General features: G+C 41.2%; 1 protein-coding gene across 2 annotated transcripts in view; it reads left to right on the top strand.

Annotated features, from left to right (window-relative positions):
• The window catches only part of KLF3 (Kruppel like factor 3), a 35,643-nt gene extending 10,429 nt beyond the window's left edge, over positions 1–25,214 (top strand). For both annotated transcript variants that reach the window (XM_043438264.1, XM_043438265.1), the window contains 5 exons: positions 3,998–4,093; positions 10,821–11,307; positions 12,192–12,342; positions 18,407–18,567; positions 21,248–25,214. In XM_043438264.1, coding sequence (XP_043294199.1) covers positions 4,037–4,093; positions 10,821–11,307; positions 12,192–12,342; positions 18,407–18,567; positions 21,248–21,429 — 1,038 coding nt within the window. In that variant the 5' untranslated portion in view covers positions 3,998–4,036 and the 3' untranslated portion in view covers positions 21,430–25,214. The remainder of the gene's footprint in view (positions 1–3,997; positions 4,094–10,820; positions 11,308–12,191; positions 12,343–18,406; positions 18,568–21,247) is intronic.
• Positions 25,215–25,705: the final 491 nt, after the last annotated feature.

Genomic DNA, 25,705 nt, shown 5'->3' with positions numbered 1-25,705 from the left:
CCCCATTCCTCTAAGGAAGGGGCAGTTATTTAAAAGGTGGTTTCTGTAATAAAATGTGCCATAGCTTCAAGACAAGCTATCTTCAAAGGAGGCTGGCAGCATAACCTCTTACATTAAGGCCTGTGTGTGTTTCTAAGCTCTGCGGCTCATTTGTACCCTCATGAAGCAATTGTCGAGTAGGCCTCGTGGAGGGCTGAAAAGACCATGTGAGGGAACTAGATTGCCTGTGAAACTTCATGTAAGTGATTCACCAAAGCTTCTTCAAACATAAACACGCGGTTGTGCATCTTGACAAAAATCTGAGCCTTCTTATGACAGCTGAAAAGTCAGAAGTATACGTAGAGTGTGAAGGAAAATCTGTTTCTTCCTTTTGAAGGAAAATTATTCTCTATTGGCCCTTCCCAGTAAAATAACAGTTGGGGAAGAAGACGTTTGTTCCGTGATGGAAAATTATTTTCGCGATGGCGATGTTCCTATATTTTTGCTTTTAGGCACTTTGATAACTTAGACTTTTTTTTTTTTTCTTTAAACCTGTTTCGCCTGTTTTTCCTCTTGTAAATGCAGTGTTGTTATCCTGGGATTACTAGTTTAGAATGTATGTCTCCTAAGCTAGCTTAACTAAGATGTAAACCTGTTAATGTTTGGGAACTAGTTGTAAGAAAAACAGAACCACTTTGGGGGGCCTTCTAATCTCTGTGATAAGAACTCCTGAGCCTGGTTAAAATCCCCTAGATTTAAAGACCCTGACTTTGGCAAACTCAATTTACTGAATACTTGTTTTAGCGCGCCACCTAATGGTCATACTTGGAACTGCTGTCAGGGTTATGTGGTAATAGATTTTCTATAGCATTTTAAGTTTACTTTCAATAGCCCCAGAGCTCAGAGTTGCCCACGCATAGCAAAAGCCACTAAGTTTAGAGACCCCACTTCTTCCAGTGCTGAATCATATGGAAGGCCCTTCAGTGACACTGCAGTCACTCTTTTCTTACTCTAGATCAGAACCCAAAGATAAGGTCAGTGCTAGTGGCAAAAGTGGTCCACTCAAGAAACAGTGGGTACAGAGTCTAGACTTGTGCAAATAAATAAACAAAAGTCTGATTTGCATTAATGTGTTTGAGTCTCTTCCTAAATTTGATTTCTTCTAGCTTAGCTTCCCTGTTACTTTTATTAGAAGTTTCGATTATAGAATTAATACATTTAAAAATAGGCACACAGGTATGTATAAATCTGCCCCCACCTCTCCCAAGAATTCCTTGTTAAAGGTTAGGGTGTGTCTTTTTCTTATATTTTTTTTTACATGTCCTGCTTGTTTCATAGCCTTTGACTATCACTGAAAGTATAATCAGTCATTTTAGAAGCTACAAGATTGAGAGCAAAGTACTATTAAATATGTGAGTGGACAGTGAGTGTGGTTCTGTTCACAGTGACGTTTGAATTTTGCACAGACCTTTTATTGCCAAGTGATGCTTTATTTAGTTAGGAGTTTTAAAATGAGGTATTCTAACTTCTGTAATATCATTTCTTGTTTATTAGCTGAAATCCTTGTGTATGAGAAGTATCCCTTCATCAGTGATTGAGTTACTCTTTGAGGTACAGTTCTGAATAAACAACCCTTACAATTATTTTTTACTAAAAATGAGTCCAGTTTTGTTAGGAGGGATGCTTTATGCTAGATGAATTTTTCTCTTAAGATTACAAGTGTTTCAAAGCACTAATTTCCTTAAATTTAGATAAAACAGAAAAACTAACAAATTAACTTCACCAGTGTCTTAAAATGACACAAACTGTAGCAAGTTAATGTGTCATTCATTTCTAAATGGGTTCAGTAGTTACTGCTGTAGACATTTGAAAAAGTCAAATGTACTGTACATTGAAGGGCTTTATGAGCTAAATGATGGGGTTAGGATTTAAACCAAAATGAGCTCCAGACCCCATCATCTTTAATTCCGCTGTGCTGCTCCTACTGGTAGTAAAGGATTCCAGGTAAGGCAAGGCAAGAGATGATAGGAAACTATTGGGATGGTGCGATTTTCAAGTGACAAGGTCCTGTATGAGATCTCAGATAGGATGAAAGCAGCCATTACTTTTTAAACTGAATTTAGTCTGAGTTTTTTAAGGGTGTGTGTGTTGGGGAGGGGGTGGTGTTGACCACTAAGGCTAAATATTCTAGGAAAGAGGCAAGTACTTGACATTGTTCCAGAGATCAGAATCAACAAATTTAGTGCTGTGTGTATAGTATTATAGATTCAAAAACTGTGTGCATATTCAGATAAACAACTTGCAGGGCAAAAAAGAGTTTTTCTTTTTTTGGATTTTATTATTTTTAATCTCTAATTTCCCCAAAACCTTGAAGGTAAATCTTTTAGGAAGTAGACAAAAGAGGTGCCCTCTGCATTTTGCATGTAAAAAACGGCCTCCCCCCATCTACTTCCCCACGGCGAGGGTCAAGTACTGATCTCTGGCTTGAGTTTCAAGATCAGAACTCTTCCACTACACTCCTGAGAATATGAGTGCTTCTATTTAGAAGGATTTGCAGCAAGATACTCTCTAGTGGAGTGGATGAATCTGTAAGAGTAAATTAAATCTAAAAAGCTTGGGGAAGGATGACCGGCCATGGGTCGAGGCTGCTGAATCATCTGACCTCATTGATACAAGCATGCGATCTCACATCTTTTGTGTATGGTCCGCTCTGGGGCCCTGGGCAGCAATTCTTAGCACCATATCCATCTGTACAGCTGCTAGGCTGGGAACTGGTTAATAATAGATCCCAAGACACAAAAGGGGTTTTCATCCTTCATTATGAAATCATCCATTTTTCACTGGCTATGGGGTTTGTTCTTACTGGGACACAGAAGAGGGTGGTAGCACCATTGATTTGAGCAGCCTGGTTTCAAATTGTGTTCGCAGATTATAATACGTCCTGTGATGTAGGAAAATATAATTTTGAAGTCCGGGCCTTATGTGGAGTTAATGATGATACTCACGTGTTGTCATGAGACCCAGGACAGTCTTTCTTCAGCACAGCAGTGAAGCACAAGAACTACACAGTATTACTTTTATAATTGTGCATGAAGATATCTTAGTTTAACCCATAGAGTGTGGACACCACTAACGACAGGATTGCTGTCAGGGAGGTGGGGATGGGGAGTTTAAATATTGAAATACAGGAAGTAATCTAAACAGGAGTTTCTATACCTTTTTCAGGTGGAGCTCAATCTAGAACTTGCTCACCTTCCCACCCAAACAAAAGTGATATATAAAGACCTGGCTTTTAACCAAAGTGCTGAACATTTAAACTAAATTTGGATAAGAGGGGCCTGAGGCAAGTTGTCCATCCTCGTTGGGGAACAGATCCCACCAGTTGTTCAGCACGGTCAAAAAAAAAAAAATCTGATTGGTTCACATGGTGACACGCTGAACTTGATGGTGTGAAACCACACATACTGGAAAGGAAACGTTTTCCCAATAATTGTTACGTGAAATTCTGGGTACTACATAGTATGCATATTACGATCCATTTAAAAAGAGTTTGGAGGGATAAAAACAAAGATAGTCGTGATAACTGTTTCTAGGTTGTCTTTTTGCCTGCCTTATTTTTCCCTGATTTTTCTTTTATGACATAAGGTGGAAAGGAAAGTTTTTTTGTTTTTTTTTTAACATTTGTATATAATGTGAACTTCTGTTGAGCTGCACAGTAATCTTATTAAACAAGCTTGGCCGCTCAGGAGGGCTGTACCTATTGTTCCCAGAAACGTCAGGGTTTATGTTTTTGAGTTAGAAATTCCAGTTGACTCTCCTCTGGTCATGACCATGGAGTCTGGTCTTAATTATATCAAATGGCATTTTCATAGGTAAGAAAAACAAATTCCAGCCATTCTGGGGGCAGGGGAGAGGAAAGACCAGAGAAGCAGGGTGAGGAAATTTTTTTTTTTTTTTTCAACAGTTTATATTGAAAGTAACCTCAGGATTTAGACAGACACCTTGTTTTGTTTTCCAGGCTAAACACCAGAGCACCCTAGAAAGCATAACTAAAAGAATGCTCATGTTTGACCCAGTTCCTGTCAAGCAAGAGGCCATGGACCCTGTCTCGGTGGTAAGTTTTCCAAAACTAAACACCTCTTGTTTATTCCAACTGGTAATAACTTTACTGTGTGTTGTGTTATTCCCCAAAGTACTCCTTACCCGACAGGCATTTGATAGGCAAACTTGTAAACAGGGTCCATGTTTTCTTAAACGCTATGCCCCAGCCCCCCACCACCCCCAGGATGTCATCCGCACAGAGCTTGAGCCACAGGTACATCTGCTCACAACAGAAATAGTTTTTCAGAAACCCCTTAGTTGTCAGTTTTTTAGTCTGAGCTCTCAAGATTATTGATTTTGGCCAAAAGAGAAAAAAAATGGCCAGACTAGTTTTTAAAAATTAATGTGCATGTGGAATGTTGAAAAAAAAATAAAATTGTACACAATGTTTATCATGAGTAGGAAGCAGTTTCCAAATGTACTTACAAGAAATCTTCATCAAGAGTGAGTTTACTTAGAGGTATTTTTCACTCAAGATGACCACCCAGACTATATAGAGGAGTTTCTTAAACATGTTTGTGAATGTCAGTCTTTTTTTTTTTTTGATTGGCAGCAAAAAAAAGACTCCATTTTGCCTCACGTAGTGCTTAGGATGTCCTTCACAAAAATCATTAAAAAGATGAAAATTGGGAGAAGAAAATCCTTGATCATTTTGCATGTAAAAATATATTAAGAATAAAATGATTTGCTTAAACTCCAAGCAGGCAGCCTTGTGGAGCTGTGACTTGGGAGAAGCTAGGGAAAGAACTTGACCCTGAGGATGGAATTTTGTTTCACTCAGTCTGTGGTGGCTGGGAGGCAATTACACTCATCGTCTCTTTCAACAGTTCAGTGCTAAGCTAGCCCGGTCTTCATGCCTGTCGACCACCAGGGAAGGAGTACCGAGTCCAGTTGTTTATAGAGGTGCAACACCAGCTCTCTGGAGGTTGGACAGGGCTGACAGCAGAAAGGTGTCCGACTGCAGAGCCGGGAGTGGTTGAGACTTGAGGGGCTCTGGTTTAGTGAATGTGAAATAACACGGCCACACTCCCAGCTCTGTCTCTCTTTTCTTCCTCGGGCTTGGAAAATACTCACACGGGGGAAAACTTGGCCTGAGTTGTGGCTCTGAAGGTTGGTAATGACACGCTTGCAAAAATTAGATCATCCTTATGCGCTGGCTATGGAGTTCCTGCCAAAACTGTTTATACGAGACACGGGGGTCACTCCAAGGCCCTTGGAACTGAGTTGCCATGGAGATTTCTGCGCCAGTGTTTACCACTCCGTACGGTGAAAAGTTAAGTCGGAGTGGCTTTAAGGAAACAGCATTTACATTCTTGCCTGACAACTGTACAACCACATGATAATAACAGAGCAATAAGAATTTTATTAATCAAAGAGCTAAATTGGCTTCTAATGTTACTCATTTCGTCATCAACCCCTTCCCCCAACTATTGCATGATCATACTGGAGGAATATTAAGGTACAAAATGTCCTCATTAATTGTATCCTTGAAATATGAATAGGGTTTTAGTACCAGAGACTATGATTAATTTGGTAAATGATGTAGGCCCATCAGTGATGCATTTTACTATTCAGTATACTTTCAGAGCTTTTAATCAAGCATGAGAATGTGTCACAAGAGCCTAATTTAAAGCTAAAATGAACTTCACCATACAAGGAAATGCACTTAGCTGAAAAAAACTGGAAATAAAATGAATTTCGTTGTAATAGTTATAATGCTGTAACATATTAATGCATGGAGTTAAAATATGTGGAAGTATTTTTGCAATTAATGGTCTTTTTCTCCTTCATGCTCTAGTTTTCAAGTTCTGCTGATGCTTATAGAATTTAATCATATTGTTTCACCAAAAGAGAGTTCCAGTCCTTACAATGAAGTTTTCTTTGTTTCCACTCTTAAATCTTCAAATTTTATTTTTCCTACCTTCATAGGTGAAGTATATGAAATCTGATTTATCATTCCTTTATTCCTTTTCTCTCTTTCATTCTGCCTTTGACCTAAAGGTTGAGGTCTTTGTTTATTCAGGTCAGTGTTGTAAACATGAAGCGGTAACATGTAAGATTGGTTTTTGCTTCAATTCCACATATGAATAAAAATATTTTACTGTGATTTATTCCCCTCTCTCACCCCTTTTCCCTAAAAGTTAAGAAGAGTAAAAATAATCTGCCTAGTTGGTGTTTTGCTATAATTTAGAGAAAGTGAGGAAATGTCATTTTTCTCTTACTAAAGTATAAACCTTCATAATGCTCACTAAACCTTGTGCCTTCAGGCAGACTAGACTTTGGATTGTCGATCCCATTAAGATTTGCAGGAATGGGGAGCAGAGTACACCCCGCCCCCCATCCTGTGCTGTAGATCTCTGCTGCTTACTGTCAGTGCGTTGCTGGCAAAGCCATCAGCAGCTCCCTGAGTCTCCAATTTTTTTCTTATTTATAAAATTGGAGATACTTACATGTAAAACATGAAATGGCAGGTGTATATAAAATGCACATGTTTTTACCAATACTGCCAAAGAAGGTTGAAAACTAGAATTTAATTCAGGAAATGAGAAAAGAAAATTTTTAAAAAGTATTCCTTCATATTCTTCTGTTCCTAAAGGAAGATTACTTCTGAAGAAAGTATATTTTTTTCTTTAATGAAAATTATCATCTAACAGACTCCTTACAGATGAAGAAGTAGTTAAAATCAGTAGTCCCTCTGCTGTGTTCTAACAGAAACTTTTCATGACTTTTCTGAGCCTGGTAGAAAGAGAGCTTTCTACTTTTGTTTGCACAGAGGGGCATGACATTTGCTGTTTCCAAAGAGTTTGTTTATAAATGCACCGCGCCTTCCTGCACTTGGAACTCCACCCTTGGTATGAAGATTCCTTTGACTTGCCATCGCCCTGTCACGGACAGTCGCATTTTTTTTTCATATTAATGAATAGTGAAACAGACTCACCCACGTTTCATGCAGTCACTCTGTCCACTTAAACCATCTTGTAATGGAAAACTTCACCAAAACTATTTCCAATAAAATGAGAAACTATTCATTCTCACTTTCACAGGAAGTGATAACATTGGAAAATTATCCAAACCCTGTGCTTTTTTCCTCATCACACTTAAAAAAAAATTTTTTTTTTTTTTTGAGAATCAAAAAATTGTTATGCTGAGCCTGGTCAGTGGTAAAAACTTGCTCAGAGAGCATGTTGATTCATGTCATCCATTCATCCAGTGTTCTCTGAGCACTTGGGCTGGACCATCATCTCCCACTCCATTGACAAGAAGCCACCAACAAGTAAATAAGCCATGGCACGGAGGTGTGAACACTTGAATGAATGTTACCACAGAGGGAAAGAACCCTTCTTAATACCAGACTTTTGGGGAAAGTAACCCCCTTGCCACCCTTACTGGGGGTCAGGAGTGGAGGAGACCTATCCTTGAGTCAGGAGGGCCATGGATGCCCAGCAGTGTCCAGAGGACCTCTTTCTGCTTCATCACTACTTGGGGCTGATATGGATTTTGCTGGTGCAGTCACACTTATTTGCATTGCTTCATTAGAACACAGGAATGCTCTGAACAGAGAGGAAGCAACTATTACCAGTGTGTATCCACCCAAGGCACACACCCCATGCAAGCCCTGTGTCAGTCCTTATGCTGTGGAGAACCAGATTGTTGCAAGCTGATTGCAGTGGCTTATGTGCTCCACCCAAATGATTAAAGTAAACATGCCTCATAGAAGGTTCTGGTAAACATTGCTGTGAAGTTTGCTAGTGAGACAGTTTGAAGAACCACATTTCTTCACCCTCAGGCAAAGCAGTCAGACCAGAAATAGTTAACACTGGACTCAGTTGTATGCCCAGGTCAACGAAAACAGTCCCCCTGCTTTTAGCCCTGGAGCCTTCCAAAGACCACATGTCCAGTGTGGGGGACAGGGGGCATTCATGAGAGGGAAGACTCTCAGCAAAACTGTGCATAATGTTTATAAAATTCAGCTCTGTGTGGCTGTTTCTTTATGGCTCGAGAAACCTGAGACTGTTATTAAATTTGCAAATCCCCCAGGTTCTAAATTCCTGCTTTCCTTAAACTCACCCCACAGATAGAAAAATCCAGCCATGACAGCAAGAAAAGTTTGTCCTCATCCTGCTTCCTATGTAGTTGCCAATAACTTGGTATTAAAATCTAGGTCATAGGGATGTCTTTGAAGACTAGGGCTGAAAATAAGGGAGAAGCTACATTTCTGTGAGTAGAAACAATGAACACTGCCTCCCATTTCCTGGAGTTTTTGTTTCTTGTACCAGAACTTTTGCCCTTTAGAAAATTATATCAAGCTGGCTAAACTTTAGAACTAGGAGAAATCTTTTTTCCTCCTGTAGTTAATTACTTCCTTAAGCCCTCATTGTACATAATGTGTAATTTCTGTTCGCAAACCTTGTGCCTCTTGCTTTTGCCTATTTTAATATTTCAATTTAAATCTATTGCATGTTAATATTACTGTATATTTTGAGCCTCTCACCTTGTGTTGCACCTCTGTGTGTCTCATTCTAAAGAAAGGTAGAAATAGCCTTTTCTTCATTTGATCTTTGATACATAATTCAAAACTATTTTTAAAAAACAATTTGTTTTGCGTTTCCTGATTTTATATCCCCATGTCCTTGTTTTTAAGCAGTATTATTAGTGGAAATTCTCCCTCCCCACCTTTAAATTGCATTTAAATAATTTACCAAATGTTAGTAATAAAAATTAGTATTTTTATTCTGTATCTCATCAATTTAGAGCCATGCTAGTCCAAGGCTGATCTATGGCACTTTGAGTCATTCCCCCAGTAACTCAGAATCTGCCTTTTAACAAGATTCCCAGGTGAATCTGTATGCTTAATGAAGTCTGAAGAATACCTGATAATATCAAAGCCCACTGAAGTCCTAACACCTGTGATATACAGCAGGCGGAAAAGGCTCCTCGACCCGTGTGTGTTAAGTTCATCTCACAGGCGTCTCATTGGGTCCAATTCTAATCTTAATGTCACAGCCTCCTAGAAGATGAGTATCCCGCACCACCTTGACAGGTTTTGACATAACCTCGTGACACTTGCCTGTCTAATATTTATTTAGTAATTTTTCTTGCCTTCTTTTCTAGGACTGCTTTTGAACATAATAAAGTTACTTTGAAAGTGCAGGACTGGGATTTCAAAGCAGCACTGATGAGTTGGGTGCATAGCCAGGTGGAGATTCACCCAGTGAGGCCCAGAGAGGAAAGGGTGTGATCTCAGTAGTAATCCCAGTCAAAACCACTGCTGTCCCACAGTTATTAATAACTCATATTAGTGGCCAGTGAAGGGGCCAGGGAGGTTCAGAAATTAATAGTGCATTTAAGCTGTTTAATTATAAGTACCCATTAGTGGGTTTTCTCAGTTGCATTGTGAGCTAGTGTTGCTTCAGAATCACAAATGCATTGAATTTTAGGGCTGGAAGAGAGGCACAGTGTGTTATTTTCACCCTTACTATAAAACATTCAAATATAAGTAATCCTCTGCAGTTAGACTTGACATGTTACCACTGAAAATATGTTCCCCTAAAATGCATGCAAATAAAGGGTTTATGTTGAGTTTAATTTTTTTTTAAACATTCTAAAACAGACTTTAAATTTTACTTAAGGAGTAGAAGTAATTCTAATGAATTCCGTGGCCAAGGACAGTACCCATAGTGTGCAATTAGGATTGATTTATATTTCAACCTGGTAAATGAGAGTCACGTTATCTTGATATTATAAGAAAGGAATGTATTTGAAGACAAATTCAGTCAGTTACGAACAGATCTTAGATTTCTCAGGGGGCTGTTTATCTCACCTCCAGTATCTTGTTAGGTTGTCCCCCAGTCTCTTGATGAGGGGGTAGCAAGGTGGAAAGGAGAGAAGGCAAAGCCTCAGCTTGTATGTAGGTCCCTCCCAACATCACATGTCCTTATTTGAGTCCTGTTATATTTGCTCTTTCTTATAGTTCTGTGTCATCCTCAGATTTGGAGATTAAATCATCTTCTACAGTATCTCAAATTGTGGATAAATCTGTTGAACAAGTTGGGGCCAAGGACATAATCGCCTTCGTGTGGGTGGCCTTCTGTATATAAGTGTGTGGGGTGACTAGCCATCCTGAGTTGCATGATACTGAGGCATTTCCTCAGATGTCGGACATTTAGCACTAAAGCCAGGATTCGTGGTCACCTTAGCATGGATTGGTCAGTGGCTGGAGAGCATGCCAAGGCATACCACGCGGCCCGGTTTGTCCATGTTATCCACAAGCATGGGAAATGTTCTGTGTCTTTATGCTTGGGTGGAGGACACTAAAGCCAAGGAGGGTATTTCCTGCCAATTAAGAAACCCCATCAGAAAAGCAATAAGGTTCCTTGGCTTGGCTGGTTCTTGGTGAATCCCAACTCCTAACGATAAAGGCCCATAAGCCTTTTGTAACCTGTTTGAGAATTTTTCCAGGCGTCGTCATCAATCTTAACATTGGATATGGCCATCACTGTAGAGTTAAACTTGAGATTTTTTGTGTGTGACATGGTTACCACGTTAACTTTAGTGCCTACATTTATTAGACCAACTCTTTAATGGTGTTTTTGTTTTTGTTTTAGTGGCAAGCATATATCTAAATCCAAACCCATTTATGAAAGTCCATGTAACTGAATGTGCCTTGTTGTGTATTTTCATCTTATTTCGTGTTTCAAGCAAACACACCTGTCTGTTGACACATTTCTGTCTCCTAATAGTCATACCCGTCTAATTACATGGAGTCGATGAAGCCCAACAAGTACGGCGTCATCTACTCCACGCCGTTGTCGGATAAGTTCTTCCAGACGCCGGAAGGCCTGTCTCACGGGATGCAGATGGAGCCGGTGGACCTCACGGTCAACAAGCGGAGCTCGCCGCCCTCCGCCGGGAACTCGCCGTCCTCCCTGAAGTTTCAGCCCTCGCACAGGCGAGCCTCGCCCGGGCTGAGCCTGCCCTCGTCCAGCCCGCCCGGGAAGAAGTACTCGCCGCCGCCGCCCGGCGTGCAGCCCTTCAGCGTGCCGCTGTCCATGCCGCCGGTGATGGCCGCGGCCCTGTCCCGCCACGGCATCCGCAGCCCGGGCATCCTGCCGGTCATCCAGCCCGTCGTCGTGCAGCCCGTCCCCTTCATGTACACCAGCCACCTCCAGCAGCCGCTCATGGTCTCCTTGTCGGAGGAGATGGAAAATTCCAGTAGTAGCATGCAAGGTACCGTTCTGTTCTGCAGCTCACCCGCCCTGCTACCGCCCCCGCCCTGTCCACCCCCGTTAATCCGGACTCGCAGCGCTTCGCTGCCAGGTAGTCTGGTCTGATTGAGGGAGCAGAGGAAGCAAGGAGCCAAGAGCCGCTCTACTCTGCAAAGGAAGCACTCGACTCAGAGGCTGCCTGAGGCGTTTCGTTTTTCTAAGTGTTGATCCTGCAAGAACTCCCAAGAATCAGACTGTCTGTGTAATGCCATGAAACGATTAGTTTCACTATGTGCTTGTCAGCTTTGGGATAACAAGAATCTTGACTTTACATTTTGCTTTATTGAATGCCAGCATGGTTCTAGGTGCAAAAGGCTGGTAAGAACTATTTTTAGACCAGGGCTCCCCAGCCTCCAGGATCTAATGCCTGATGATCTGAGGTGGAGCTGACATAATCATAGAAATAAAGTGCATGATAAATGTAATGGGCTTGATTCACCCCCACCCCACACCCCCACCCCATTCCATGGAAAAACTGTCTTCCACAAAACCAGCCCCTGGTGCCACAAAGATTGGAGATGGCTGCTTTAGACCATGTGATAACTAATGGCTATCAAAAGCCAGCTTGTTTACTGATTGTTCAGAGGCTGCAGGTTGTTGTAAAAGGAGATAACCAAAAGTCATAAGGAAGAAATCCCCTGGGGGCTATGTCTTAAAAGTCCAACTTCCTACATAGTGTTTGCTAACAAAGTAAGAATTCCACCCCCGAGGCTTATTTCTGCTGTCATTTTGCCAAAGGTAGATACTCACACATCAGTGTGGTAGCTAGAAGCTGTGGGATAAGCTTTTAAAGGCTGGACATTGGTAAAGTGTACATAGAGTAACTTTTCTATTTTTATTTTTTAGTACCTGTAATTGAATCATATGAGAAGCCTATATTGCAGAAAAAAATTAAAATAGAACCTGGGATCGAACCACAGAGGACAGATTATTATCCCGAAGAAATGTCACCCCCTTTAATGAACTCAGTGTCCCCCCCGCAAGCCTTGTTGCAAGAGTAAGTATACTGAGGGCTGCCCGGCAGTTGCATAGCAGCGTGCATCTCAGAACTGGAATGGAAGCCCGAGCTTCCGATGAGGGATGTCTTGTGGATTGCTAGGACCACCTGGTGGTTCGGGGCAGCCCCTGGGCCAGATGGACTCTCTCCACAATCACTGTGCTCTGTTACACTCCTTGGGTCACTTTTCAGTGAGTCAGTCACCCTTCATTTTGCCACTTTACCCCTTAAATCATTTTTATCCTGTTTTTTTCTGTCCTTCCAGACTATGTGTATATAGTCCTCCCATCATCTTTATCCCAATGTGGATTGAATTTGGTGTTCTAGATATCCCACTTAAGGTTGGATCCTGAAAAGTCTTTATGGGATCACTCATCGTCCTTCCTGTTGTCGGTTCTCATAAAGCACAGTGTTTCTGTGATGGGGTATGGCTTTGATCAGAATTTTCAGGCCAACCACAAAAGCCCAGGAAAGATTTCTCCAAAACCAGTCCTATGGCAACAGAAAGTTGACGATACTGCTCAGAGAAGCTTGGCTTTGAAAGAGCTCTTTCTTCTCCGGTCTTTTTTATTGTGTGTGCCCTAGAATGTTCGGTCTGCTTTAGAAATGCCATCCAGTAGAAAGTTTACACTGTACCCATCAGCATCCTGGCACCTGAACAGTGGTTTAACTTGCTGTCATATGAGGGTGTCACACACAGGCTAAATAACATCATTATTGTGGTTTGCACCATCCTTGACTTCTCCCAGGGTTTACCCTGGGGGCTGTGCTTGCAGTAGGTACAGACATCGTCTTTGGCCCAACATCTTTGATCCCACCTCTGCTCTCCACCGTATGTGTGACCTTGGCCTAGCCACTTGCTCTTTTGCCCCTGCTTTCTCTTGATTTGCATTATTGGTTTTAATTATTTTTCTTATATTATGGTCCTTTCAACATTGGGTTTAAGGACCAGCTGTCTAGTACAGAGGAACTATAACAGTTATTGTCTCCTCAGACTCCCTTCTATCACTTTCCTCCCTATATCACTTTCCCTCCAGCTTTTCTGCTCCCCTTTCTACTTTATCTTCTGCATTCCTCTCTCCCTTACATAAAACATTCTGTAACAGAATATGAATTCTCTGGTTTTAGAACAGCTATTTTATGGAACTTCAAATAAATTCTGGTTGTATCTACATTCAGCCCAAGTAGGTGCATTCATAATAGCTCATGGGTTAATTATCATTTGAACCAAATCAGTTTTTTTTTTGGGAGGGAAGGAGGGGGAGTTCATCCATTCCCTGATACATGAGAAGAGAATGAATCTTCTGCCCCAGCCACACCAGTAGGGAGCCTATCTGATGGTCTTTTCATTGTTACCCTTCACAATTGCATAGCACTCCTTTCCCACAAAATTTAAAAAAAAAAAAAAAGAGGAATTTTTCCAAGTGTTTTCGAAGGAGTTATTTCATTCTCCCAAAACAAGCATGTGGGAGTCAGAGCAAATAGAGAACTGATGAGCCAAGACATAGGTGAGTCTGCTGTAATCACACCATTAACAACAGCAGAGGGGACCTGGGCTGATCTCCTGCTTCCAGATGTGTGCTCTTCCTGCCATTTTTAGATCATGTCTAGCAAATTACATCTGCTCCTGTACTTGACTGAAAGGAAAAACAGGCCAACCAAAATGGGGGGCTTCCCTGATGGCTCAGTGGTAAAGAATCCACCTGCAATGTAGGAGACACGTTGGATCCCTGAGTCAGGAAGATCCCCCGGAGGAGGAAGTAGCAACCCACTTCTCTTGCCTGAAAATCCCATGGACAGAGGAGCCTGGTGGGCTACAATTTAAGGGGTTACAAAGAGTCAGACACAACTTAGTGACCAAACAACAAACCAAAATGGACACAGCTGAATCGCCTCTTTTTTTAGAATGACAGATGTCTCCACAAAGTAACTGGTACCCTGGCTTAGCACTTGTAATTGTTCCTGAACAGATGATAAAAAAGATGCTCTAAAGCCAGCTACTCACAAAGGGAGGGATCCATTGACTATAAGGGGTATTCCAAAGTGGAGGTTATTGTGAATTACAATGTGACATATTTCAGAAGAAGAATATTTGAAGGCAATATTCTGTTCCCTGAATGCTGCTGAAAAGAAAACATCTCTTATTTTAAGTAATGTTCTTTTGATGATCTTACATTCAATGGCTTTTAATGATTAATGAGTAATGTGCTTCTTCTAATGCTGATCTAAGAATGCATTTTGCCTCTCAGAAAATTGAACAGAGTAGCCACAACTGGAACATGTACTTTTTAAGTAATTCTCTCACAGATGTGATTAAGTAATGTCTTGGAGTATGCCCAGTAGCAGCCCACATAGGAAACCAGCTAGCCAGGAAAGAATCACTGGAAACCAAATGCCTGGTACCATTTCAGTGAGGCAGCCCCAATGATATTTGCCTTAGGAAGCCATTCCTTTTCAGGGGAGGACTACAGCTTTGAAATCCATTTTGCTTAATCATAAAGTTGTAGCTTTAGAATTATTTATAAAGTCACTCAGATTCCTTTTGTTATTTATCTATGTGTATGAAAGTGTATTTAGAACAAAATCTTGTAGATCAGATTTCCCCATTGAGTTGTGTACATGAAATTGTAGCAAACCTAACAGGGATCAGCTTGGACTTCCCTGATGGTCCAGTGGTTAAGAATCTGCCTGCCAATGCAGGGGACACAGGTTCAATCCCTGGTCCAGGAAGATTCCACATGCTTCATGGCAACTAAACCTGTGGGCCATAACTGCTGAGCCCATGAACCCTAGAGCCTGTGCTCCACAATAAGAAAAACCACCTCAATGAGAAGCTCTTGCACAACGAGAGAGCAGCCCCCATTCTTCTGTGACTAGAGAAAGCTTGTGAGCAGAATGAAGACCCAGTGCAGCCATAAACAAACAGTTGAAAAATAAAAAAGAGGGATCAGCTTAATTCAAAACAATGACCAGGTCTCTGTTATTTACTAGGTATTCTAACTTCTTAGAAAGATCTCAAAACAACCTCCTTAAAAATGAGCCGTGAAGAGAGCAAGAAGGGTGAATGAAATCCCAAGATCCTGAGCCTCAACCTATACCAATGTCTGGCCCCTTTCAAGATGGACTGCTGACCCCTCTCAGAGTATTACTGCCTTCCGATGCTGCCAGCATCTCTTTATCCTGGAGTAGATTCATGATCTGGTGTTAGGACATGCCCCCAGAAATTCCTCAAGACTAGACAACTGTAAGGACGAAGTTTGCAAGTGGATTTCTGAACCTTGAAATATCAACAGCTGCCGTTGAGCAGATTTTTCATCGTGTGCATCACTCACAGCAGCCTTCTGAGGTCCTATTCAGTTCAGTGCAGTCGCTCAGTCGTGTCCGACTCTTTGCGACCCCATGAACCGCAGCATGCCAGGCCTCCCTGTCCATCACCAACTCACGGAGTCCACCCAAACCCGTATCTGTTGAGTTGGTGATGCCATCCAACCATCTCATCCTCTGTCGTCTCCTGCTCCTCCTGCCCCCAATCCCTCCCAGCATCAGGGTCTTTTCCAATGAGGCAGCTCTTCGCATGAGGTGGCCACAGTATTGGAGTTTCAGCTTCAGCATCAGTCCTTCCAATGAACACCCAGGACTGGTCTCCTTTAGGATGGACTGGTTGGATCTCCTTGCAGTCCAAGGGACTCTCAAGTGTCTTCTCCAACGGCGCAGTTCAAAAGCATCAATTCTTCCGCTCTCAGTTTTCTTTATAGTCCAGCTCTCACACCCATACATGACCACTGGAAAAACCATAACCTTGACTAGAAGGACCTTTGTTGCAAACTAATATCTCTGCTTTTTAATATGCTCTCTAGGTTGGTCCTTACTTTCCTTCCAAGGAGTAAGCATCTTTTAATTTCATGGCTGCAGTCACCATCTGCAGTGATTGTAGAGCCCAGAAAAATAAAGTCAGCCACTGTTTCCACTGTTTCCCCATCTATTTCCCATGAAGTGATGGGACCGGATGCCATGATCTTAGTTTTCTGAATGAGATCCTATTAATATACCCATTTTACAGAGAGGAAACTGAGGCATGGAGAATGTAACTACCTTGCCAGGGGTCACGGGGACCATCAGTGGTAGAGCTGGGATTTAGAGCTGAAGCTCACAGCCTTTTAGGGTTCCTTTTTTGAGGCTGACATTTTCACAAAGTGAGTAACTGAAGCAATGATCATCATTACTACCCAGAAACTATTAGATGCCCAACCTTTAAAATCTTAATAACTGGGAGAGACTTCTGAACTCATCTGGGATTCTCTCCGTGTCCCAGAAGCACATAAGATACATTTAACTGTTCATTTTTTTTTCCTTCAGCACTTTGTTTCCTGAAGTTCTTTTAAGATGAAAATTTTCAGTCAGTGACATTAAAGTTGAAATTTTAAAGTAAACTGATAAGCTTTTCTTTTTATTGAAGGATCTTCATAATGGGCTTTTATTAAAAAAAAAAAAAAAAAAAACTCTGTCCATAAATCTCTTCACTTACCTACTTTCCCTGTTACTTTTACGTTTATATAACTGAAGTCCTTGTTCCCTGCCCCATCCCCACCCCCGACTAGTTCGTTTCCCTTTTCCATGTATCTAAACTGGCTAAACTTCATTCTTCCATATAGTCCCTCTAAGTATCAGGGTAGGAAGGTAACGTGATACTCAAAACTGACAGTTTAAAAAAAAACAGGGAAATAAACACAGTTTTCTTTGCTCATAATTGAGAAGCAAGGTCACTCAAGGTAAAATGTACCTTTTTATTCTCTTCCTAGTCACTTCAGGTGCCTGAAAAAGTTGTTGATAAGAGATGTATTTATTAATATATTTTTACCAAGATAATAAGTTTTATTTCAGGAACTAAGTATTTATTTTCCTTTCCACCAGTCTTTCCCCCCATCCCACCCCCCACCCTGCATATGTTCTTGTATAACATTTTAAGAAATTTAGATTCAGATTGAAAAGAAACAGGAGTCTTTTGTCACAGAGACCAACTACATAAGCTTGTAATGTATCAAGTAATTAGTCATTAGGGAAGCAAATGGACGGATTAGGACTTGTTACTTACTTACATCAATCAGCAGGAGAAGCCTGAGAAAACTACAGATTTTTCCTGGCTCTTCCTCATCTGCCATTTCTACCAACTTCCTTTCTGAAAAAGAGGAAGTTCATAGTAATGACGTTCAACAGGATTTGATTTCAACCCCTCCCGCACCCCTGAAAGGTATGAAGGCCCAGGAAAAGGCGGGTGTGGGAGAGGAGCCAGGAAGGCAGGGAGGATGGCAGGCAGCTGCTCAGGGCCCCGGAAGGGCGCCCGGGTCCTGGGTGGGGCGCCCCCTCGCCTGACCACTAGCCCTGCTTCGGGTTCTCTCCCAAGGAGGAATAACAGTGACAGTAAAGGTCTGAGTTTGTTAAGACAGCATGCCAACAAACGGTTTGTTTTTTTTTTTTGAAGATCAAAATCAAATGTAAGCCTCTTTAAGAGACTCAAACTAAATGCCAGTTACATAGGGGATAAAATATAGATTCATCCTACAGTGTGGTTGCCTGAGACTTAGGAATTTGACCTCTTAGGTTTTCCCCGAAAGAACAGTAAATGGAAACCAGAGCGGCCTGTGAGAAAACAGTACAGTGTTTAGCCTCCAACCACAAAATCCTGCAAAGCAAATTCCTGTTGAGGGAAAGACTCTCCCAGCACTTCGCACCTCCCTCTAGCATAGCACCTAAGCCTTCTCACTGTCGTTACTTATCTACATGTCTGTCTCCCCCTAGAGTGTGAGCTCCTCCAGGGCAGGAACCCTGTTTTTATTCATCTTTGTGCCCCGGTGCCAAGCACAGTGCCTGGCTCATGGTAGGTGCTCACTCCATGTTTGTTGAATGAATATAGCAGTGCTTCTTGGGTTGATCAGCTAATTTCTTTCTGTTTATTTTGTTGGGTTTTCTGTTTGTTTGTTTCTGCCCAGTGTTGTTAATGCTTTTGGTAGCCTGAAGGCAAGGATCTTGCACCTCACCATCTTGCATTTGGCATTGCCTTTCCTAGGAATCACCCGTCCGTCATCGTGCAGCCCGGGAAGAGACCTTTACCTGTGGAATCTCCAGACACACAAAGGAAGCGGAGGATACACAGATGTGATTATGATGGATGCAACAAAGTGTACACTAAGAGCTCTCACTTGAAAGCGCACAGAAGGACACATACAGGTATTAAGAGACTCGCTTCGTTTACTTTCTTAGGAAGTACTAGAAGGGAGTGTTAAATGTTCTGTCCTGGAGAGATTACTACAGTGAAATTTTTTCAGGCGTCTTGAAAGTGGCCCTAGTCAGCTACAGCTGTCTCTCTGCAGTTGTGAAGAATGAAGTTGCTGATGATGATTTGTTTTTCTAATAGGACATAGTCAGGGTTCTCTGCGTAACAAGGTCTCTCACAAACACTTGCAGCTCTGCCTTCTCTGTAGTAAGAGGCAGAGAAGGGCAGGACACCTCCACTGCGAGCAGAGGGGAAAGTGCCCTTAACCACGGGCCTGTGTCATCAAAGATGTGGCCTTCTTGTAGACTGTCATTTAATAAATGTTGTACATTAAAAAACAGTTCTTCATGCAGAGCAAGTAAATGCAGCAGTGTATAGAAATGGAATTCAAATGGAAATGGAAGTCATTGAACGGAAGAAAAGTAAAGAGATATTGGTAATTATCATCTTCTAAAAGTGAGGGCGCTTGTATGCCATCGCCTGCCATATTTGTTCTAGGGTATTTTCCAGCTTGCCAGGTGTTGAATATAGAGCAGGCAGGCAGATCTTATAAAAACTGTTAAATAGGTGAAGAAAACATAAAGTTGTCCCCTGGGCTCCGGAACAAAACATCTTAAGGAATTCGTACAAAAGTATTTTAAACAAACCTGAGTAATTGCAGTTGGTAGTGGTGACTAATGTTTATGGGAGGCCTCATCTGGCGTGGCCTGAAGTCTTCGATGTGAAATTCTAGCGTAATAGTCATTTGCCTCTCTGTACATTTCCTTAACTCAGAATGTAGGGGTTTGGGAGCCTTGTGAGTCATTCTCACTAGGAATATTTACAAAGAGAACAATCTGGGATTCGGAAGAGGAAAGGAACTAAAGTGTCTGGCAGAGTGGAAGTGAAGTTTTTTAGCACATCCTGTAAGGAGGCAGAGGAATCCATCCCGCACACAGCTGTCCTTCGGCTTCCTCGCAGCGTTACCGTGGAGAGAGCTGAGGCCACAGCCTTGCGGTTAGGGGATCACCCAATGGGCAGTGCCAAGCAGATTCAGGAATGCCTCCCCAGGGGCATGAATGGGACCTGAGAGGTGGATGTTATCACATGCCAGCATAAGATTAAAAAGACATTGGGTATTTGGATAACAATTTAGATGTAGGAAAAATTACCTCTTACATGTATATTCTGTGCAATAAAGTAGGTAATATAAATTCTGAGTATGTCATTGAAATAAATGCCAAGGAATGGCAGTCCTTTAAGGTTTCTGGAAAACTGAGGAGATAGTAAATGGAAATGAATCTGTGATGCCCATTATCCATTATTACTAGTTTAAACAGGCAAAATTGCCATTAGCTGCCTGTTTATTAGTAAAAACCGTCATGCTGACTGTCCTTGTGACTTCCCCACAAGTAAGGAAGTAAATGAAAGGCGCTCAGTCATCCAAATCTTTGTGACCCCATGGACTATACTGTCCATGGAATTCTCCAGGCCAGAATACTGGAGTGGGTAGCCGTTCCCTTCTCCAGGGGATCGTCTCGACCCGGGGATCAAACCCAGGTCTCCCACATTGCAGGTGGATTCTTTACCAGCTGAGCCTGTGACTCCCCAGCAGCGGTCTTCTTTTTCTCACCTGTGGATTATCCTTGCCCAGGAGAGAGTTGCAGAAACCTGATGTCCCCTGACAGGGTGGGGAGAAATTACTCTGTTTTCATTAAAGCTTTATACTTAGGCATTGATGGTGTTGACTAACCAAAAAGCAAAATGTTGAAATCCCTGATAAATATTTCAGTTCATAGGGACTAAGGGACTTTACATTTTTAGAAAACTACTGAATAAGAAAATCCCCACAAGACTTTTGATTTGGGCTTCTCATTGGATAATGCCTCAGGTAGCTAAGTTCCTAAGTAGGTTTACAACTTGAAGGTTAGCAAATACGGATCACTGTGTATTAAGAACAGGTTCGTCACTACTATTGAGGGCAAACCCAAAATTATTTGGTAGCCCCTTGGAGTGGATTTCAGTGCCATAAATATGCTTTAAGAACTCTTAAAACCCACCCTTCCCCCCTTTTGGGGAGCAGAAAGCCAATTACGCATTAACACAGTTTCTTTTTCTTGTCTGTCCCCCAGTGGTTCATATGGCAGTATTATTGAGGAACAAATGTATGATCATATATTGGAAATAATGTTTGTCAAGAGCTATTTTTCTTAACTTTTTACTTTATATTGGAGTATAGCCTGTTAAAATGGGCTTCCCTGGTGGCTCAGATGGTAAAGAATCTGTCTGCAATGCAGGAGACCCGAGTTCAATCCCCGGGTTGAGAAGATCCCCAGGAGAAGGGAATGATTACCCACTGCAGTATTCTTACCTGGAGAATCCCAAGAACAGAGGAGCTTAGTGGGCTGTGGTCCATGGGGTCAGGAAGAGTCAGACACAACTGAATGACTAAGCTCATAGCCTGTAAACAGTGTTGTAATAGTTTCAGATAGACAGCAAAGGGACTGAGCCTTACATATACACATATGCATTCTCCCCCAAACTCCCTTCCCATTGTCAAGAGCTTTAGCTCAAAAATATTTGCTGTCTTTAATTGTTAATATCGTTTTGCTATTAGAAAAAAAAAATAAGCTCCTTTCCCCCACCTCTCTGCAGGAGAAAAACCCTACAAATGTACGTGGGAAGGATGCACATGGAAATTTGCTCGGTCTGATGAACTCACAAGACATTTCCGAAAACACACTGGCATCAAACCTTTCCAGTGTCCAGACTGTGACCGCAGCTTCTCCCGCTCCGACCACCTTGCTCTTCACAGGAAACGCCACATGCTCGTGTGAACACCTCCACCGCCCGCCTCAGCGTGGCCCCCCACCCTCCAGCTCGCTCGCTATCCTCCTCCCCATCAGCTAACTCATTTTTTACATGTACATTTTAATTTCGATTCAGCTGGTCTGAATCTGAATTTATATCATTCAAACTTCCATATGGTCAGTAGTAAATATCCTCTAATCCTCCCTCTCCTTACCACGGGTCAGACCTAAAGAATGTGAACACTTTTTTTTTTTTCCGGGGATGCTAAGCAAACCCTTCTTAGAGATACGTTTAATGTAATGAAAACAAGGGAACATGTAAACGAACATAACCAATTGTCGGTTTCTCCATGTATTCCTCAAGAGAACATCAAAGTAAATGTATTACAAGTACAGTATCCAGCCTGCTAGTCCTTGCCAGAGACATCCAGACCTATGTGCCCTGTGATCATGTTTGGTGCTTCACAGCGAAAAGAAGGGCGTAAGCTCTCACAGATTAGCTAGACTTGCAGCCTGCTGTCGGGCTAGTACAGTCAGCTCTTCCTTTGTCCTTCACATATCTGGCTTGTCAACTTGGATTTGTCACTTCATCTAAATGTACATCCTTTAACCCCCTTTGTGCCTGTGGCTCCTTGGGAGGGCTTTGCCACCACTGGGAGGGGAGCCAGAGCTGCTGATTTAGGTGGGTGATGTCTGTCAGTTGAGGGGATGGATGCTCTATTTGCCTAGCATGGAGTTGGAGCAAAGGGGCATGGAACAGAAGCAGAGCGGGGTGGGCAGAGGAGGAAGCCATCCATCCTGCTGGGCAAGGGCTTTCTGGTGAGACGCCATCATTTTGTAGCTGGGCAGAGCATTCGCAGAGTTTCAGCCTCTATGCACGTTCAGCTGTGCAGAATCCTATTGCAAAGCCAGATAGAGTGGGCGTCTCCACACACCTGTCTCCATTTCTGCGATGTCCTTCGTGTGCATCACCAAGCATTGATCATAGGAATGCCACAAAAATATCTGCCCAGACATGGTAAAAAAAAAAAAAAAAATCTCTTGGGTAAGGGTATGAATGGCCTTCTTTTACCCCACCTATTTAATAGCTTTTTTGCAAACAGGAAAACTTTGAGTGGTAATTGTATTCCCCTATCCAATTAATCATGGAAACTTCATACGGAAACTTTTCTGTTTGAGCTGCAGAGTGCCTAATTGGCTGTCATCTGTGTTCAAAACAAATATCTGCTAATGCTTTAGTAGATCCCTTCAATCTAAGACCTGAGTGACACTATTTGTAAATATAAATAATTGTGAAGCACACATACCTTTCTTTGGGGGACAGATTTCTGAAAAATCTGGAAAACCACAGTTCAGGGATTCATAAATGTAGCTCAAATTCCCAAATGTTTACTGTGGGAGCTGGCAATCTCCTGTCATTATCACATATCCTACCAGAAAAGAACAAACTGAAAATGACTCGTGTTTATGTTGACGATTAATAGCACCATTATTTTAGGGGAAGTTTTTCAAAAGCAGGCTTTTGAGCACCATAGTGTAAATGCCAATAAAAATAATCTACGCATAGAAATGCCATTGGTCCTAAATTTGAAGAAAGTGGGCGACGGTGGTCTAGTGTGGGTGCATGTAAGTAAATGCGCATTCATCCCTCGATAAAGGAAGGAGGAGCAGAGAGAAGAACGGAATCCTGAAGATTCATCCCAGCCACAACTCAGGATCCAACACAACCGTAACTGGGAGGAATGTACTGTTCAGTTGTTTTTAAAACATCAGTGCATGAGTGATTCTGGAGGCCTGCGATCGTGTGGGGAGCTTACTTTGATGGCGCCATGTTAATAAACGTGAGTTGTAGGGACTGTGCACCTAAGAGATCCCGCTTATCAGCCCTCGGGTCCAACTGAAAGGCGATGTAGTTGAGAAATGCAGAGTAATTTGTATGTGGCACTTGGTTTTTATTTTCTTTATTTTTTTCTTAAGCACTGCAAAAATTTGTTTAGAATATTAAACCATCCTTATGAGGCTTTTTTTTTTTTTTGCAACTATGACATGAATTGAGGGATTTTTTTTAAAAATGGCTCTTGGAAAAGTAGGTATTGTCTATATTGTAGATGCTTAGTCACATTCATGCCAAAGTGTTTATAGCTTGAAATGGTTCTTCCACAACACACCGAAGAATGGAGTGCAAATAACTATTTTTTTTTTTATGAGCTAACCAATTTGTGCATGTTCTAACCCATCTTGAAGGTGGGAAAAGAGGCAAGAAAGGGTAGAAAATTGATCTTTGGATAATTAGCTTTGAGTCGAAGTCCAGCTGATAGAAAGCTTCATGGGTTCTCATGAAATTTAATTCGTATTTGCTATAGCATATTTAAATTTTTTTCAAAAAAGCAAGCAGGACCCTGCAAAGACTTACTACATTACTATTCAGCCTGCTTAGATATGGTAACATTAACAAGAATACACTTCAACTCTGAAAATAAAGCAACCCAGAAAGCTTTTTTCTGTTCCCATGCTGGCCTATATACTTCAGTTACCAATTGGCTGTTAACCAAATTTTCCTTCTTTATATATATTTGTATTTTAATATGATAGTTGAAAAATTTAGTATCTTAGTAATTTTTAGCTGTTATTGTGGAAGACCTCCAATACAAGATAAGGTACCCTTGAACGTGTGGTTTTAATGATATGCCATGTTACTATCAATGGTGATTTTAATTTTGAATATTTTAAATTGATGAGAATGATTTGTAAACATGAAGTTGGTGTTGTATAAATTCTGTTGGTTATAGAATTTCTTTGGTGATTATCCAAGTGTCATCCTGGGGCAGAAGTCAGAAAAATCAAATCTGCAACCATCATTATTTTAGAGTTCTAAAATGTGAACCTACATCATAAATGGGCATTAACATTCTAAATCACCTGGTTTGGAGAATGTGTTAGCAGCATAGCTATGTTCAACTAAGGAAATGGCTAAATACCAGAAGTTTCAAGAGCCTTGGAACAGATTTACAGGGGAACTCTATATGTATGTGTATATTTTATTAAACACCCATCTGCACTATCAGTGTTGCACTAATGTGGAATTTGAAAAGCTATATTGCTGATACTGTATATCTGCACATCATTCCTGATTAGATTGTTTAAAAGACAATCTCAAAGGTCTGAGGTTTTAAAATAATTTGGTTGGTTTGAAAATATACAGTCATCTTGAAGGAGTCACTGTCATGCATGAAGTTGCTCAGAGTGGTCTTTATTCTCTTCTTGGTCAAGGTTAACAATTTCTAAATGATTGCAAATTCACTTAAATAATACATTTACAAAGCCATTTTACATGCATTAAACGAGGGCTACAACAATATTATGTTTTACGAATACTAGCACTTTTTTTTGCTGTTATGTACTTAGTGTTAGAGGGTCAAAATAATCTTTCTGCTTAGCATCTCTTAAACCATACCTGCAAATATAGCAGGATTATTACATTTACAGTACTTTAATACTTGTATAAACTATGCAGAAATTTTTAATAAAGTGTAATATATTTTATAAGCTAATAAGACTGAATGGGTAAAGGTTTTTAGCATGCATTAGTATACTTGCAAATACTGAAACATTTTGGTAATCTTTCTTACTAAAGATGTGAATGTTTAATGTTCCTTCTCTGTTTCTACTCTGTAGTCCAATGGGAATTCAGTAATGACATTTTGTCATGTCAAACTGTGAACATAAATTTGTACTGTACAGTCCTCATATACTATATACAGTATGCAATATATGTATTATATACTTGTTAATAAAACCATCAGAATATTAAATGTGATCATGTGATTACTATATATACAGTGATCACTAGGAACAGAACTTACTAGCAAAGTCACATGAAAGAGACCCTTACTTACAAATTTCAAAGTAAATCATCTTTTAATAGGCAATCATTAATGGAGGGAAAGAAAAGCAGATCTAACTGGGGGATGCACTATATGAGTTAACCTTAAAGCTGCGTCCCTGGTCTTCTGATAAGAAATTTTCTAAGTACAAACCATAAACGTAGACAAGCCAGCATGAACCTACAAACTCCCCTAGTGCATTCTTGGAATATTTTATTATGACCCTGCTGCTGCTGAGTCGCTTTAGTCGTGTCTGTCTCTGTCCGACCCCATAGACGGCAGCCCACCAGGCTCCTTTGTCCAAGGGATTCCCCAGGCAAGAATACTGGAGTGGGTTGCCATTTCCTTCTCCCTATTATGATCCTAACTACCTCCAAAAAGAATTTTCCGTTTCATGTGTGTAATAACTTTAAACTTTT

This window comes from Cervus canadensis, chromosome 19 (assembly GCF_019320065.1).
Source record: "Cervus canadensis isolate Bull #8, Minnesota chromosome 19, ASM1932006v1, whole genome shotgun sequence".
In the NCBI taxonomy this organism is placed as follows: Eukaryota; Metazoa; Chordata; class Mammalia; order Artiodactyla; family Cervidae; genus Cervus; species Cervus canadensis.
The sequence above is the reverse complement of the archived record's forward strand: the minus strand, read 5'-3'. Positions and strand labels throughout refer to the sequence as shown.